This window comes from Acomys minous (assembly GCF_964271855.1).
Source record: "Acomys minous genome assembly, chromosome: 6".
Lineage (NCBI taxonomy): Eukaryota > Metazoa > Chordata > Mammalia > Rodentia > Muridae > Acomys > Acomys minous.
Genome location: NC_140487.1, coordinates 91,052,268 through 91,071,823, shown reverse-complemented (window position 1 = coordinate 91,071,823; position 19,556 = coordinate 91,052,268). Strand labels below are relative to the sequence as shown.

General features: G+C 38.2%; 1 protein-coding gene across 2 annotated transcripts in view; it reads right to left on the bottom strand.

Annotated features, from left to right (window-relative positions):
• Positions 1-10,161: 10,161 nt before the first annotated feature.
• Positions 10,162-19,556, bottom strand: part of SPATA6 (spermatogenesis associated 6) — a 103,459-nt gene continuing 94,064 nt past the window's right edge. For both annotated transcript variants that reach the window (XM_084787077.1, XM_084787078.1), the window contains exon 13: positions 10,162-13,413. In XM_084787077.1, coding sequence (XP_084643203.1) covers positions 13,233-13,413 — 181 coding nt within the window. In that variant the 3' untranslated portion in view covers positions 10,162-13,232. The remainder of the gene's footprint in view (positions 13,414-19,556) is intronic.

The window sequence follows — 19,556 nt, the reverse complement described above, 5'->3', positions numbered from 1 at the left end:
GCATAACACTTGTAGGAGTAACCAACCAATATCTGATTTGACTTGAGGCTCACTCCATGAGATGGAACCCATACTGGCATTGCTTGGGTGGCCAAGAGTGAGACTAGGTTGGCAGGGACTGGGATAAAACAAAATACTACTGTTCTGTTAAATGAACGTAGCAATAAATGGCTCCTACTGACAGTTTGCTATTCTCATAGATCAGTACCTTGCTCAACCAACATCAAAGAAACTTCCTCCTCCAGAGGACAGGAATGAGGAATATAGAGAGCCACAGCCAGACAGTACAAAGAGAGGAGACCTTCGAACACTCAGCCCTAAATGCGATGCCTCCATCAAATCCCTTTCCTCAGCACTCATTAAACTGCAGAAGAGGAGGCAAAGTGTAAGAGCAAGAAGAGGGCATGGAAGACACAAAGGAAACATCTAGACACAACAGGGCTGGTGCACATATAAACTCACAGGTCTTCACCAAATGGAGTCTTAGAGGAAAAGGAGAAGTGAATACATGCCTTCAACTCTGACTTAGAAGCTATCTCCAACTGATAGCCACTTGCAAATGAAAACTTAGTTTTCTCCAAGGGAGAATCACTGGGGAAACAAGCTACTCTTAAGGGCAGACCCCATGCCCAGAAGTAGATGGCCAACACAAAACAAACTTAACAGTATCTTTGGAGGCTCTTTATTTCATAATATTGAGTCAGGGCATTTTTTTAACCTTACAGGTCTTCTGATATCCTTTTCAAAGTTTTTCTGTCAGAGATATAAGGACAAGTCATAGAGGCTTTGCTTGACAAAGTTCCAGAGACCTCAGACTGTCTAGCATGATTTATAGACATCCAGAACAGTTGTTGAGGCTTTGTTTGACAAAGTTCCAAAGATCTCCAGCTGATAACCACTGCCTTTAAATATTATAAATGGCCCAGGTGTTACTTTGCCTAAAAACTACTTTGAAATCTACTTTTTCTCCTGAAACTGTCTTTATTTATTTCTCAGCCCCAATTAAATTCATACTGGAAAACTTTTTCCCACAGAGCATGTTGAAAGAAGGCATCTGGTCAAAGGCTTGAGAAACTAAGAGAATCTTGGCTCTGACCACTGTGAACAGTCAGGCAGAAACTACTTGAAACTACTGTTAAGATCTTGACATAACAGTACCTGACTAGATACTGTTAGGTGTAGAAAAGTTTCTTTAGAATCTGTTTTGAGAGCAATAGAAGGTGGGGTTGGAACATCATGCTTTAAAGATATTTTACAATAGAAGACCCCTTGGCAAGTTTAGCCTAGGATAATACACCTATTAGTTTGAGACTCGGAGTAAATCAAGTTTTTTTTTTTTATTAGAGAACATTTAGTTCAAGCTATGTTGCTATGGCAATCATATACACACAATGGCTTATAGCCCAGGGACATTTATGATTATTTGAGGATATTATGAATGGTGGTGTTATTTCCCCCATTTTTCTCAGTTTATTATTTATATATAGAAAGCTACTTATTTTTGTGGGTTAATTCTGTATCCAGCTACTTTGCTGAAATTGTTCATCAGCTGTAGGTGTTTCTTGGTGGAAATTTAAGGTCACTTATATATTCAATCATATTATCTGCAAATATACTTTGACTTCTTCCTTTCCAATTTCTATCACCTTAATCTCTTCCAGTGTCTTATTACCTAGCTAAGACTTCAAGTACTAATAGGATGAGGATAGGAGACAATCTTGTCTTGTTTTTAATTTTAGTGGAATTGTTTTGAGTTTCTCTCTATTTAAGTTGATATTGGCTATGGGCTGGCTGCAAACTGCCTTTGTGTTTAGGCATGTTCCTTTTATCCATAATAGCTTCAAGAATTTTGTCATAAAGGGGTATTGGACTTTTGTGGAAGGCCTTTTCTGAAAACTTCTAAATAGATGATCATGTGTTTTATGTGTTTCAGTTTGTTTATGTGGTGGATTGCATTTATTGATTCACATAAGTTGAACCATCCCTATTCCTGAGATGAAGTCCCTTAACGATTGTGGATTATATTATGGATGAGTTTGTGGATTTGGTTTACATGTATTTTATTGAGAATTTTTACATCTATATTCCTAAGGGAAAATGGTTTATAATTCTGTTGGGTATTTATTTAGTTTGGGTATCAGGGTAATTGTGGCTTCATAAAATGAATTTGGCAATGTTCCTTCTGTTTCGATTTGGTGGAATAATTTGGGCAATGTGGCAAGTAACTCTTTTTTCAAAGTCTAGTGGAAAAGCACCTGAACTTGGGTTTTATTTTTTGTTGGTAGACTTTTAACTACTGTTTCTATTTCACTAGGGGTTATGGGTCTGTTTAAATTGCTTATATGATCTTGATTTGACTTTGATAAGTGGTATGCATCAAGAAAATTATCTATTTCTTTTGGATTTTCCAATTTGGTGGAGTGTAGATTTGTAAAGTATGTCCTTATGATTCTCTGGATTTCTTCAGTGTCTGTTGTTGACTCCCTTTTCAACTCTAATTTTGTTGATTTGATATTCTCTCTGCATTTTAGTTAATTTGGACTAGGGTTTGTCAATCTTATTTTCTCAAAGAACCAACTGTATTTTCACCGATTATTTTGTTTCTCATTATTATTTAATCACACTACACCCTGATTAAAGCCCCTCCCTTCTCTCCTACCAGTCTCACCATCATATGCCTCCCATTCTTTTCTCTTCTCCTCAAAGAAGGGTGCCAACCCACCCTGGCACATCAAATGAAAGCTGGACTAAGTGCATCCCCTCCCACTGAGGTCAGATAAGACAGACCAGCTATGGGAAAGGGTTCAAAGGCAGGCAACAGAGTCAGAGATATTTCTTGGTCCAATTTTTAGTGGACCTACATGAAAAACAAGCTGTACATGGTCTACATACATGTAAGGGGCCTAGGTCCAGCCCATGCATCATCTTTGGCTGGTGGTTCAGTCTCTGTGAGCCCCCATGGGCCTAGGTTAGTTGCCTCTGTATGTCTTATTATGGTGTCCTTGACCCCTCTGGTTCCCTCAATCCTTCCTCCCTCTCTTTCACAAGACTCCCTGAGCTCCACCTATTTTTTGGCTGTGGGTCTCTGCATCTGTTTCCCTCAGCTGCTGGATGAAGCTTCTCTGAAGACAGTTATGCTAGGCTCCCATCTGCACGCACAGCAGAGTATTAATAGTGTCAGGGGTTGGCTGTCACCCATGGAGTGGGGCTCAAGTTGTCCCAGTCATTGGTTAGCTATTTCCTCAATTTCTGCTCCCTTTTTTATCCCTACACTTCTTATAGGCAAGGCAAATTTTGAGTCTAAGATTTAGTGGGTGGGTTGGTTTCACCTTCCTTCCACTGGAAGTACTGCCTAGTTGCAGGAGGTAGCCATTTCAGGGTCCATATCCTTTGCTGCTAGGATCTCAGGTAGGGTCATCCCCATAGACTTCTGCCTACTGTTTTGGATGTGATTTCTTCTACAACTTTCAGGTGTGCTGTTCAATTTTAAGAGATCTCTTCCATTTTTTTTAATGCATGCACTTAGTGCTATGAAATTGCCTTTTCCAGCAGCTTCATTATCTCCCATAAGTGTGAGAATACTTTGTATTCATTTTCATTGAATTCTAGAGAGTCTTTAATTTCTTTCTTGACTCATTTTTCATCCAGTAGTGAGATGTTCATTCTCCATGAGTTTCTAAGCTTTCAGTTGTTTCTGTTGGTGATATACAGCTTTAATCTGTGGTGGTCAGACAGGATGTAAGTTGTTAATTTTTGTAACTGTTGAGACCTATTTTTGTGTCTGAGTAAGTGGTCAATTTTGACTCATTTTCAGGGCTTACTATAGTAGTTTTTCTGGGCTCTAGTGGAGACATACTGTCTTGGCTGTTTGATTGTGTTTTTATCTGGGTTTGGGAAGATTATAGTTCTAGGCTCTACTATCTCGTCTTGGTTGAGGTGTTTTGTTCCTGTTTCTGTTGCTCTCTCTTGTTCACAGGAGAACATCGTAGCTGTGTGTTGACTGCTAGAGAATTCTTCTGGGATCCTGCAAGATTTGGCCACTGAGGATTAAAGATAGAATGTGTTTCTAGGCACTGGGAGATGACCCTTAGGAATAAGGATAGGCAAGGGGGCTGAAAGTTTCCACAGGAGTCAAAGCAGGATGCTCTTACCAGGATCTTCTTAGTCCCCTGGGAATGAGGGCAGAGAGTGGGGAGAGGCCACAACAGATAGACTGTTAAAGAGCTGGGGATGGACCTGGATGAGAGGAAGGAGAATGAAAATAGAAGCTTGCCTACATGATACACACTGGCCTACTTGCCTCTTTTGCAGGCTTGACTGCTGGATTCCCAGAGAATGCTTGCTGGTGTTGGGGGCTGGGATAATGGACAGAATGGGAGAAAGAAAGGTTGGCGAAGAAGATATGCTTGATGTGCTGGAGATGGGAGCAGAGAGGAAAGGGAAATTGCACCAGGTGATCTGCTTTAGAATGCAGTTGAGACTGAAGGATGGGATTTGAAGGAGAGAAACAGGAAGAGCCATAGTTAGGCTCCCTGACCTGAGTAGCCTGTGGTTCCCAGGGGATGCCTGCTGGGGTTATGGGTTAATGGGTTGCTGGGATAATGAGAAGAGTTGAGGGAAATTTTGGAGGTAAAGATCTGTGTGATCCCTAGAGACTAGGGTGAGGAGGGAGATGTGCAGCAGGTGGTCTGCTAAAGAGGCCAGGGCTGAGATTAAGGGGATGGATTTGGAGAGGAAGAAGTGAAGATCAGCAGTTAGCCTACCTATGTTCCTGGTCAAAATGGCCTGGATCCCCAGGGAGTCAAAAAAAAAATCTATTTTCAATGAAAAGTTAAAAAAAAAAACGTGTCTTGTGAGTGAACTAAAATCAGATACTACACTGGGGAAGGAAATCATTTTCAACTTCATCCTAGGAACTAAGAAATTTGCATTTTATGGAAGGGATTTAAATTCCATTGGAATAAAAAGATGTTCAAATAATCCCAAGCCGGTGTTCCTGGGTCTACTGCATACCACTGTACTTATCACCCATTGCAACAGAGAACTAGGAGCTGGCTGTTCGTAAATAACTATGAGAATCTTGGCTTGCCAAGCAATGAGCAGAAAAGTAAAAATACAAGGCACACTATGAAACTTTTACAAAACAATGGAAATATGTCCTTCTGGGGGAAAAATGTTACTATAGAAAGAGGTCACAGAAAAGAGGAACTGTTGTTTCTTATTGGGTAATGTGATCTTCAATCAAGATTTCCTGTTCACCATTTCCAGTTCTCTCCTGAATACACATACAGATGGGATAGATAACGGTAGATTTTTTTTCAAGACTTCTCATCAAATCCAAACGGAATTAGATGTTTGCATGGCTATTACTGGTCCTTCATGTATTTTTGTCTTTTATATAGTCATTTGGCCAACACTGACTGAGCCATAGGGTACTTGGGTAAAGGGCCTGTAGGCATCACTTTTTCCAAACCTACTTTATTTGGGGTTCTATAATGCTTATACCTCCCTTCCAACCCACTACCCTAGATGGGAAAGAAAAGAGGTTTATGGGAACAGAAGTAGATCTTGTTGAATTCAGTTCCTGGGAGTGATTCCCCTGGTGTAGTTGGCAGAATTTCAGCAGACCAGCAATTCCATCAAAGTTGGTGCTGGAACCTGGAACAGGAGCTGGAACCTGAAGCCTCAACTGGAGCCCAAAGCTTGAAGCCTTCCCTGGAGCAGTTCTCTCTTGGATTGAACATCTCGAAGTGGAGCGACGAATAGCCAAACAATACCAAAACCCAAAACACCCCCAACTCCTGTTTTGGGCATATATATATATATTCTCCTCTCAGAGTCTGTACTAGGGTGTGTTTCAGCTGGCAAAACCAAGAGGTCATCTGACTTCTAAGTAGATAAACATCACCTGTTCTCTCACAAGTCTGTTCCCCATCCCATACTTGGGATAAAAACAAAACAAAACAAAACACGTTTACATCCAATACCTATCCCAAACTTGGGATCAAAACAAAAACATGTTTACATCCACTACAAAGACCTAAAACCACTGACCAGTTAGAAAAAGATGAATCAGTAATTTTACACACACACACACACACACACACACACACACACACACACACACGACCAGTTTGTGGAAATGGAAATACAGAAATGAAGAAAGGTGCCCATGGCAGAAGAGCTCACATAGAATATATAAATCATGGGTCATTTCTTAGATATATATTAATTCTAGCCATTTTGCATTATCCATCAAACATTAATATGTAGCCTAAGTTCCTTAATTTCACAGGCTCTAACTATACTGCCTACTATACTGAGTCTCATGTTTAGCACTTTGAGGTCATCTAATATAGCAACATGTATTTTCTTATCCTTGTCAAACAAATGAGATAAGTTAACATATAATATTATATGTGTTTTAGAGGTATAAGAATATGCCATAAGTGAGCATATCAATCATATTAATTAATGAACTATCTCTATATAGTTAACCCTTGTGTTGAGCTTTAAATTTTTTAGCAAATATTAGATAAGAGATTATTATCATCAGGCTGTACATTAATATAAAAAAGTACTCATCTTCCATGACTGAGACTTTACATCCTTTGATCACTATTACCCACTTCTTTTAATCTATGTCAATCACTCTCCTCTCCTTTTGAGGCTTACTATTTTGGATTCCCATATGTGAGATTATGCAGTATATTTCTGTTTTCTCAGCAACCATGAGGTCAGAAATGGCAAGGCTTCTTTGAAAACCAGAAATGGTAAAGGCTTAATACTATTTTCATTATATTTGTATTACATATATATACATATATACACTCTCAGATATATGTATATATGTATGATATGTATATCATACATAATGAAATTTTATATATATATGCATATTAATCTGCTGATAGACACATGTTGATTCCACCCATTTGCAATCATAATGCAATGAGGAATATAGAAAAGCAGAACTCTTTGTGATCCTGATTTATATGTGTGTGTGCATATATACATACATACAAATGTATGTAGTATGCCCACGTGTGTATGTATGTATCTCAAGTGGGAACTGTTAGAGTATAAAGTAGTTTGGATATTTTGTGTTTTTAGATGATTCATATTTTTCACCGTTCTGACTTTTCATCTTCACTGTTTTCTTTGCTATTGGAGCCTTATTCTTTTGTACACTGTGTGTTAAGTGGATCAAACAATCTGTTGCAAAGCAGATTAATTTCAATAAACTCTATTTTTCTTCTGAAACTCTTAGTTTCGAGTTTCTCTTCCATTTTGAGTTCATTTCTGTAAGTAGAATAGAATCTAAATTTATTTTGTATCTCAGTTTAATACAGCTTGCCAAACTCTAATTTTCAAAGAGCTGATTCTCCATTTTCAATTCTTGACATCTTTGCTGAAGGCTAACCAATTCTGTGTGGTTTACTTTTGAGCTCTCCACTCTGCTCTGTTTTTTCAGTGTGTTTGATTTTGTGCCAGTGCATGGTGTTATACTACAGCTTTCAAATGTAATTCAAATTCTGAAAGTGTAAGTACTGCCAGCTTTCTTCTGGTTCAATAGGTTTGGCTATTTGAAGACTTTAATGGTTCCATATGAACACTGTATTTAAACATTGCCACTAGGATTGTGTGGAAGCCTTTCTGGCCACAGAGCTTGCTTAGCGTGGTACAGACATTTAACAATGTAAATTCTTCCAAACCCTGAATTTATATGTCTTTGGATCCCCATAATTAAACTAATCAATGACTCATACATTTCATGTAGGTTTTCATCTCTTTAATTTCTTCATATTTTATTCTTGTTACAAATGTAAGTGGTATTGCTTTTTAAATTTTCCTATTTATTTACACCATTGTGGTGTCTAAAATGACACAGATTTTTATATATCAATTTTACAACATCATTGAACTTTTAATAGTTCCATCTTCCAGTTTCAGAAGAGATCTTTATGATTTCCTATCTGTGGGATCACGTCATCTAAAACATAATTTTGTATTTCACTCTAACATTGATCGCTTTTACATTTTTACTAGGATTTTCAGGAGCAGGCTGATCCTAACACATGGAGCAGGCATTTTGCCTCATTCCAAATCTTACAACGATGCTCTGTTTTCTCCTCTGGTTACATCATTGTTAAACTTCATGTCTTAAGCATCTCCAAAGGGGCTAAGCATTTTAAAGGACTGTTTTCCAGAGGTGAACTTTTGGCAAGTAGCAGGAACAAAAACTGGGCTCTAATGAGATGAGTGGTCTCCATAGAAGGACTGTGGGACACTTGTCTCTTCTGTCTTTCTGGTATCCTCAGCAGGAGACAAATGGGCTTAGCTAAGTCACATGCCGCCTTACACAGTATGCTGCCCCATCATAGGCCCAGAAGCAAGGAACTAATCCCTCATAGGTGGAACTTCTAAAACCATGAGCCAAAATAAACCTTTCCTCTTTTAAACTTAATGCCAATACTTTGTTATAGAAATGACAGACAGGGGTTTTCTTTCTTTCTTTCTTTTTCACTTGTTCTTTTTTTTTTTTTAAAGATTTATTTATTTATTTATTTATTTATTTATTTATTTATTATGTACACAGTGTTCTGTCTGCAGGCCAGAAGAGGACATCAGATTACATTATAGATGGTTATGAGCCACCACATTGAACTCAGGACCTCTGGAGGAGCAGTCAATGCCCTTAACCTCTGAGCCATCTCTCCAGCCCCAGACAGGGGTTTTCATGGGCATAAGTTTCTTGTATCTCTATTTTATTATGAAAAAGCTGCTGAATTTTGACAAATAGCTTACATCTATTGAGTGACCACTTGCTTTTGCATTCCAATCTGATTCTGCAGTCCATCATAGTGGCTGATATTTTCCAAAATGAACTATCACTGTATCCAAGGGATACCTATCATTTGGTCCTAATGTGTGATTCTTTGAATGTCTTCATACACAAAGCCATTAAAGTTTGCCACAGGCACAACAAAGTTAGAAAACTGGGACAGTGGTGGGAACTTTCCAATTTCAAGCATCATACAGTACACTGGCAACCAGGGCTGAAGTAGTTCCAGTAGGGGGTACAGGGGTACAGGCACCTGGGGCCTATAAAGGTTATTACCAAGGATCAAATATAGCAAAAGCCATGAAGATACATAGCAACTGGAAGGAATTTTGAGGGTCTCTGTGGAAAAGATTAATGGAGTCTTAAGTAGTAGGTGACTATACATTGGCAGTGTGGAGAGTGGGTACTGACCCTGACATGAACTATGGTGCACCATATTTGACCATTTCCCCTTGGTGGGGAGGCCTAGTCACACTCAAAGAAATAATAAGCAGGCTACCAAGATGAGACTTGCTAGGCTGTGACCATATGGTGGGGGAAGATGTCCCCTCTGTCACAGACCTAGAGGAAGGAAATAGGGTAAAAGAGGGAGGGAGGGAGGAATGGGAGGATACAAATGAAGGGATAACGAGATATAATCTGAATAAATTAATAAAAAAATTTTAAAAAGAAGTAGGTGACTGTACAACATGCTGGCACTGTGCCCATATGACAGCAATTCAAATACTAAATATATACTAAAAAAATGTGAAACCATCTATCCATAAGATATATACATATTCAAAATATATCAAAAGTGGGAAAACTTAGCTGTCAATCAGCAGAAGGGATGAACAAAAAAGTAAGTCATTGGACTATTTAGTAGGAAGAAGGATATATATTGAAACATGTTACACACACACACACACAGATCTTGAAAACATCATGCTACTTGAAAGAAGCCATACACAGCAAGTCATACACAGTATAATACTATGTATATAAAATATGCAAAAGAAACGAAGAGAGAATAGACTGGTGCTTTCCATGAGTTGGAGGCAAGGGCAGCAGGAAGTGGTTATTGTTCATATACAGGTTTTATTCTGGGGATGGTTGTTCTGGGTTGTGGTTGTACAGCTCAGAAACAGTGTAAAAACCACTGAACTTCATATTTCAAAGGGTTGTATCTCAGTAAAGCAATTATTAATAATTAAGTGCATTACCAGACCTCTGTATTTACTCCTGGCTTTTAATCTCCGAAGCCAGACTGTAACTCTCTTGCCTGGGACTTCCTGATCATTCACATTAATGCAGTAAACAATAACAGAGAGCTGAAGACTGTTTTAAATCGATCTCTTTATCACCACATATGTCTGAAGAATCAAATTTGAGTAAGAATTAATGATTCGAAATTATAACTAATAGAACCAGGGATTTTATTTCTTCATTGACTAACGCTTTTTCCCCTTAACTTTCCTGAGATGTTGCTTTTTGTTTTGAGACAGGATCTCACTCTGTGGCCCAAACTGGCCTCAAACTCAGTGATCCTCTTATCTCTGCCTTTTAAAATTAAATAGAAAAAAAAATACATGAAAGAGAAAAGTCTATTTTTCTTTCAAATGAAGTCCAACAATTATTTAGATTTATATGAGACACAGTAAATTTCTATTAATAATAAAAAAATAGTATTAGTCCTCAAAGGCATTCTTCTACACACACGATACAGTATACAAACCCTCAACAATGGAGGAACGGACCATCCTTCCCCCCACGGAACAGTGGACGGGCAGACAATCATCAAAGGTGTTACATGTGTAGGAATTTGTTCTCATCCTTCATAGAGATGCCAAAATGAACTCAAGCAAACGCCTTCCAGAATAGCAGCTTCCGCAGCTCCCTTTGGGACATGGCCTTCAGTGGCTCTCACCATACCTAATGGCAGTCACAAGTGTAGCAAGGACTTATATTTATTGAGGTATTTTTATGAAAATAGAAATGTTTAATGGGTTTTTTCCTTTTCTCTTTTCTTCTTTTTGAGACAAAGTTATATTATTGTGTAGTCCTGGATGGCCTGGTGGTCACAATATAGACCAGGCTGCCCTTGAACTTACAGCAATCCTCCTGCCTCTGTCTACTAAGTGCTGAGATTATAGTTGTGTCACCATGTTTGGCCAAAAAGTAATTTTAAATGAATTAACTTATAGCTTTTTCCCCCCTAAAGTAAAATACACCAATTTTCACTCAGGATGTGGAATGTATGTGACCATGTTTGTGTGCGTTTGCTCATGTGCGCCAAGGCCTGAGGCCACTGCCCATTAAGTACCCTCCACAGTTACTACCCAGTTTATCTATTGTGCCATGGTGTTCGCTCCATTGAAGCTCAAGCTCAGATTCAGCTGCATTCCTGGCCAGTGCACTTGAGGGCTCTTCCCTCCTCAGCACTGGGATTACAGAGGAGCACTGCTGCACTCAGCTTTTCCATGGATGCTGGGGATCTGCAGTCTGTCCTCCTGCTCATAGCAAGCATTCAACTAAGTGATCTCTTCAATGCCCAGATGTGGGTTTTTAAAAGTTCATTATTCATGTTAATCTTTAGAACATATTATAAACCATTATAATAACTAAGCTATGTTCAGGGAACTCAGTTTTTATATAATGCAGCATTTTGTTAGCCTGTGTCCAAACACATCACAGGACGCCATTTGGGGGTATGGTATAGGGCAAGGAGTGATGGTTACAGTAACAAATGTTCTTAGAAAATTCCCTAAGTGTTTAGGGAATATCAGTTGTGCATCAGATTTTCTGCTGGATATTAAAGCACACCACAGCCACTAAAGGTTCTAACGTGCAGGGCTCCCTGTGTCTGTGGGAACCTATGCCAAGGGTCAGCTTATAGGTGCTATTCCCACATCTGCAGCACCCTCCACTCCTAGCATTCTAGCAATGGGTCTCTGAGTGTGTGAGTGCATGTGTGTGTGTAGAGGTCAGACATATGTCCCCATACTCCATAGAGTGTTGGTTCTCATCCACAAGACATGCTTTGGGGCATACTCCACATTTTTCCTATGGCAACTGAGGAAACTAAGTGCAGAATTCAAGAGACTCAGCTAGAAAATGGCAGAGATGAGATGGAAGCCTCACTCACCCATGCCTTTACCAATAGTGTTTTTGATATATCACACACTGCCAAGCTGAAATGCTTTGACACATTTAAAAGTTCTATTACGACATTTCATAATGTATGTCATACTTTAATCTCATATTTAAATGGAGTGTGAGTCAAGGATTGTTTTCTTTTTACATCAAAAAAGTTGAATTAACAAATGGTGGAGTCAACAGTCAATGAGAAAACATTGCCGTGTAGACAACTCCTCACTCTTCAGGCAGAAGTTCACTTCTCAGTCCCAATTTACCTCTCTTTACTCTGGTAAAAATGGTAATCATTTTCTTTGTACTTACAAAGTGTCACTGACTTCATGAGAGTGGGGAGTGGGAGGAGACACATTTTATCAGCCCACCAATAGGATTATGAGTGTCTTCTGAATGACACCTACTGGGTAATTTCATTGCTCCATGGTCCCCTTAAAGTGTGGGTGTTAGTTGCCTGGGTCATGGGATACCTATGAAAATACCAGAGGTAATTTACAATATAATTCTTTTATTTTCGTTTATTTATTTTTAGTTTCTACATGCTTACTAACACAGGCTGCTTTATTTATTCTGTTTGCATCAAAATGTATTTCCCTAGAAGAAAATATTGCAAACAATTCAATACTAAAATATTAGCTACATTTGGGGTCATTCATAGTCTACTAGGGAACTAACCTAGCTGTCAGACATTTGGGTAACTCAGCGAGTCTTCCAGAGAACAGTGAATGCTTGTGTAAGTTTTACAAAGAAAGCTCATTTTTAGGACCTAAGAAATACAGTAGCCTCTTCTAAAGGGAAAAGGGTAGAAAATGTTGGTTAAAACAGGTTTAAACTCTTGAAATTCGTTTCTGCAGAGATCTTTTTGCTCATTACTGAGAACAGTGAGCTGATATTAGTTAAATATTACCCAGAAAAGATCACCAGCCAAGCAGATGAAAAGAAAGTCAAAAGGAAATGAAAATGAAAGAACATCCCAGAAAGAACCTATTCTTTAGTTTGTTGATGGGAGTAGGAGCTAATGTGGCAGGACAGCCTAGTCACAAATTAGAGGTTGTGACTGAATCGTGGACTTTTGACACTGGAAACAGCACATTCTTCAGTAATAAAGGCTTGGCTCACAGTTTACCACTTGAAGGAATATGCTGGTTCAAGTCTGTTACTCAGTGAACACCTGTTTTAAAGAAAGGCATACAAATATAGATCACATCAAACGCTTTCATTGAGAAGGTGACATGGATACAGTTTATAGTAGATGGTCTCAGAAGCTTTCCTGTGTATGAGAAACAGAACTACAGGCCTTTTTGTATAAGTTCCTGTACATCTTGTCCATGCTGTTCTCAAAGACAGGTCGGTGGGATTTCCCCTTAAAGGAGGCTGCTCTGTTGGGCCAGTATTCACCTTCATCCAAATGGAGAGAGCCACGGGGCCGTTGAAAGGTGCTATGGGAAAAGATGAGAAAAGACTGCCTTTTAAAACAGGTTAAAACAACAGTACAATGAAGTTTAAGGCACTAGTATGAGTTCAAATATTTACAGAGCACTTGATGTGTGATGCTCTGTTGGGACTGTGAGAAATAAAATGCATTGAGGCTTTTGCCTTTCTATAAAAGAAGACTCTCTATAAAGGAAAAACTAAACTGTTTATATGAAACTACGAAGCATAAAATAAAAAAACAAACTGTGTTGGAATTAAAAGTAAAGTAAAACAGCATAGAAGCCAGGCATAGTGGCACACACTTTAATCCCAGAACTTGAGAGGTAGAGGCAGGCAATCTCTGTGAGACTGAGGCCAGCGTGGTCGATATAGAGAGACCTTGTAGTAAAACAAAACAAAACAAAAAACAGCAGAGATACTGTGATACAGTCAATGTAAGAACAGAGTGTCTAAAGCCAAAATTCCTTGTACACTCTGGAACCCTGGGTTTTTAGTTTCAACCTCCTTAATTACATTTTTACATAATTTTACAATTCAAGAGAATACATAGAAAGTGCATGGCATAGTATTTGGGATAAAGAAATGATTATATGCATTAAGTTGAACACTTCTATATGCTTATCAGCAATCTCACATTTGGAAGTGGGTAGACAGATAGAAATTAATACTTAGGAAAATCCAGGCCTAGTGATTCATGTCTGCAATCCCAGTGACTTAAAGATAGAAAATTGGGCCAAAACCCTACCTCACTTATATACATAGTATTTTTACATAAAAATTTTCAAATACACAAAATATTTATATTTTCAAATCAAATCACACACACACATGCCACCTCCGTACAAGTTACAGAGGCCTCAGAGGCACCCAGAACAACACAGGCCATTGATCTTGGATGCCCACCATAACAAGAGAGTAAGATTCTGGACATCAGTAAATCCACTTCAGCAGACTAGGGAACTTCTTCCTACTGGTGCTATGCAGGTTGCTGGGGAGAAAAGACGCCATGGTCTTGCTCAGCACTGGACACTGCATTCTACAATACCAACCTGCAGGCAAAGATGTGCCCATGGTGCAACTGTTTTCTGATCAGACAGGAGGCTCCCTCCATAGAAATAAGTTCATGCCTTGTACTGCATACCTTGTAAAAGTTCATATCCAGGGAGGCCACAGGCCCTAGGGGAAGCCTACTGTTACTCTTATGCTACAGAGGTGTCCTGCCAAACTATCTTCCAAATAGTTATGTTTTTACTCATTTCTGTCACTCTCAGCTTTGCCCAGAGAAGCTTCTTTTTCCAATGGCTAGTGGTTAGTGCAAAGTAATAGCCAGTCAGAACACTGAGTATAAATAACTGAGCACTTAGCTGTGCTTGGTCATTTATGTCAACATCACCACCCCAACCCCTGCACCTACCCAAGGTTTTGTGAATAATATCACAGATGTCAAGGCAGAAAGTAAGAGCTGGGAGCTCAGGGAGGAGAGCTGTGAAATGCTGATTTGGGGACATGATACGGCTGTCACACATGTCACCTCACAGCAACAGTGGTTATGTGAAGAAGACTTGTACAAGATTAAGTCAGTGAAAATTCCAGCACAAATTGGAGAGGGGGCCTCAATGTTCCACCCTGTGCAGAGGATCCTAGCAACTGAAGGCTAATGTTTTAGCGAGTCGCTCTCCTTTGGAGACATGGCTGTTGGTATGCTGCTCCTGCACCACGTATAGCAGCCCACAGCCATGTACTCATGGTCAGCATTAATAGAGCTCAGAGAATTAACAAAAGGAAGGTATAAAGTTGGAAGGAAAATGGGATGGGAGGTACGAGGAGAAAGTGGAAAGGGGTAAATGGGTGGATAGATACAACAAAAAACAAATTTAAAAAAATATATGAAAGTTTCAAAGAATAAATACAATATTATTGAACATTTTATTTTGTTAGTATAAGCTTCAAAAACACTTTTGCCAAGTCTCTTTGCTAGTATTTTGACACAATCACATTTCTGTTTTTAGTTTTGTTAAGGAAATAGTCTAGACAATTTAATTAAAATATTTTCATATACATTTTCTCCAGATATAATCCCTATTGTCACTGTAACACTATTTTGAATATTTGAGTCATATACAGGAAAACCATAGACAAATTCATTAGTGAAAAATCTGCTTATATCTCTATTCTTTGTGACTAGATCTGCTAGCCTATGTGCCCACCTTCTCTGTCCCTCACATTAGTTTGCTTGACTGTTTTCTGACTGTTTGTCTTCTTTAATCCATGTGCTTGTTACTATTTTGCTAAATACAAATCTGTTTCTGCCTTACCGTGGCCCTCAGTCATCACCTTTACTATATAATAAGGTACTAGTGTACTTCTCTGATTACATGTTTTATTTAATACTAAGTACAGTGCAATAAATTTATTCAACTGAAGTTGGATTTACCTTTATAATTTAAATTTTGTATTTTTAAAAAATATAGAAGTACTGTATTTTTATCATTTCTTTGCCTTTTTCTCCCCCCTCCAATTCTAAACTACATCATTACTCACCTCTCTAACAGTAAGTAGTTAAAAAGACTACTAATTTTTAACAGTGGTAGGGGTTCTCTTTAGACTACAAACCAAATTTTTAATAGTTTTCATAAAATACTGTATTGTCACAATGGACTCACTACTGCTTTGGTTCCATTAGACAATACATGCCTCAAGACTGCCTTAAAATTATTACTTTCCTGACTTTTAGTCAATAGATATATGACAGAAACCCCTTTAGGATTAACTATGAACTTGACAAGGCTCTGTATAGCAGAGCTAAAGTGGCATTCTATCTGCCTTTATGGAATAAAACTGAATGTCATCAGCAGTAGAAACCACAAGAACACAAATCTGTGGCAACTAAACAACACACTATTGAATGAGAGTTGAGTCAAGGAAGAAATCAAGAAGGAAATTTAAAACTTCCTAGAATTGGATGAAAATGAAAACACACTATACCCAAATCCATAGGACACAATGAAGGTAGTCCTAACAGGAGTTTGTAGCACTAAGTGTCTTCATAAAAAAAAAAAAAAAAAAAAAAAAAAAAAAAAAAAAAAAAGGAGTGATCTCAACTTTAAAAATTTAATGATATACTTTAAGGCACAACAGCCATACACAGGTAGGAAGAGGTAATTAGAGCTGAAATTATGAAACAGAAACAAAAACCACAAGTAATCAATGAAATGGAGTTAGTTCTTTAAATTTTTAATGAAATACTTTTAGCCAAATTAACCAAGACACTAAAATAAATGGGTGAATTTCTAGATTCTTATGGCTTACCACAGTTAAATCAAGATGGGGTAAATAATTTAAACAGACTTATACCAATGAAATAGAAATGGGTAATTAAACATATTGCAACTAAAAAAAAAACCTCAGGGCCAGATGGACTTCAGCATAAAATTCTACTAGACCATCAAAGAAAAACTAAAAAAAGTATACCTCAGATCCCTGATACCAAAACCACATGAAGACCAAACAAAAATGAAATTGCAGGTAAATCTCTCTGATGAACACTGATACAAAATTTTTCAATAAAGTATTTTTAGACTGAATTCAAGAACCCATCTTTATATCATCTACTCAGATGAAATCTATTTCATGCCCCAAATTCACAGATGAATAAAATCAATAAAAGTAATCCACCCAACAAATTCAGAAAATGCATGCTCATTAGATGCAGAAGTGCTTTTAACAAAATTCGATACCCCTTCGTGATAAAAGTCCTGGGTGATCTAGGGAAACAGGTGCACATCTCAACATAAGACAACATAGAAGCCAACACCAATCTAAACAATAAAATCTGGAGCAAGACACAGATGTCCACCTTTTCTACTCCTACTCATTATAGTGCCTGAAGTATTGACTAGAGCAATAAAGGGGGAGAAAAGGAGAATATAAATAAAAATGAAGCCAAAGTATCCCAATTTATATTACAAACCCACTGAAAATCTTCCACAGACGATAAATACATTCAACAAAGTCATAGGATATAAAAATCATACATACAAACCCAGTTGCTTTCCTATATGCCGACAGCCTGCTGAGAAATTACGGAAAACAACCCCATTCCCAATAGCCTCAAAATGAAAGACCTTGGAATAAATCTAATCAATGAAGAAAAAGGCTTGTACAACGAGAATTGTAAGACATCAAAGAAAGAAACTGATAAAGATATCGGAGGATGGAAAGACCTCCGATGCATAAAGATTGGTAAGATTACCAATGGACATACTATCAAAATCAAGCTACAAATTCACTGCAAACTCCATCAAAACGCCAACACAACTCCTCACAAAAAAGTCTCAAAATTCATGTGAAAATACAAAGACCCAGGAAAAACAAAACAATCCTGAACAATGAAAACACTGCAAGAGGCATCACCATGATGCCCAAGCATGGTACTGGCATAAAAACAGACACACTTATCAATGGAATAGAACTGAGGACCCAAATACATAGCCACACTTTTAGAGCCACTTGAAGTTTGGCAAAGAGGCCAAATACATACAATGTAGAAAAGACAACTTCAGCAAATGGTCCCAGTCAAGCTTGATGTCTACATGTAGGAGAATGAAATCTCCTACTTTGCCTAAAGCAACTCCAAATGGATCAAGAATATGAACATGGGACCTAATACCTTAAACCATTGGAAAATAGATGTTCTTGAACTTCCAGGCACAGGAAAGGGCTTTTTCACAAGAATGCCAATATTCATACGCAGTACAGTCACTAAGTGACAAAGAAGATATCATATAATTAAAAAAAAACCTTATGAAAACAAAAAACTCAATTTAAAACAGGACAATGGAATTAAGCAGAAGGGTCTCAAAAAAAAAAAAAAAACGGCTGAGAAATAATTGTATGTTTGCCTTAATGGTCAACAGCAGGGAATGCAAATTAAAACTGCTTTGAGATTTTCTCTTACCCCAGTCAGTACAGACAAGATTTTTAGAGGAAGGGCTGCAGGCTATCCAGATGAGAGCTGAGAGGTGGGAGAGGAGGGCCCCACCTGTCACAGGCCCAGGGGAGAAGAATAGGGCAGAAGAGGAAAGGAGGGTAGGAACAGGATGATAAGAGCTAGGGGGTTACAACCCAGATGTAACGTGGATAAATTATAATAAAAATAGCTGTAAAAGGACAACAAATGCTGGTATGGATGTTGGGAAAGGGAACACTTAATTCACTGCTGGTGAGGATACAAACTTTTCCAGCCACTAAGGAATTCAGTTGAAATTTTCTCAGACAGATGGAAATACACTGGCTGTCTGATCCAGCTATCTGACTCCTTAAGAAATTCCCAAAGGCATTCTCCACCGTTGAGTGGAGAGTGAGGTCTGACTTTCACGCGAACTCTGGTGCCCCATTTTTGACAACGTCCCCTTGATGAGGAGGCCTGGTGGCATTCAGAGGAAGGATAGCAGGCTACCAAGAAGAGACTTGATACCCTATGAGCATATACAGGGGGTCCAGTCACAGTCATAGGGGAGAAGAGTAGGGGGAGAGGGGGAGGGGGAGGAATAGGGCAGAAGAGAAAAGGAGGATAGGAACAGGATGATAAGAGCTAGTGGGTTACAATCCAGATGTAATGTGGATAAATTATAATAAAAATATTTGTAAAAGGACAACAAATGCTGGTTGAGATGTAATATGAATAAATTAATAAAAATAGAAATAAAAAAGAAATTCCCAAAGGACTCTATATCGTCCTACAGGGCATCCATATTCATTGCTGCCCTATTTACACAATAGCAATAAAATGGAAACAGCTTTGATGACCATCAACTGGTGAACAGATAATATAAAATGCCATGCATATATACAATGGAATATTAAGTTGTAAAGGAAAATGAAATTGCTAAATTCACAGGTAAATGGATGCATGGAGCTAGAAATGAACATCTAGTATTCCTGACCCAGAAAGACAAAGGTTGCATGTACTCGCTTATATATATAAATGTTATTTTTGAAACTTTAGATATATGTGTCTAAATTATAGTACCCATATATATGACAGAAAACAAGTAAGGGGTCATGGGAGGGGGGTTCTGGGTAATGGGGGTTGAAATTCTAGGGGATTGAAAGCACATGGCATGAACAGTGAACGCTCAGTAATGAT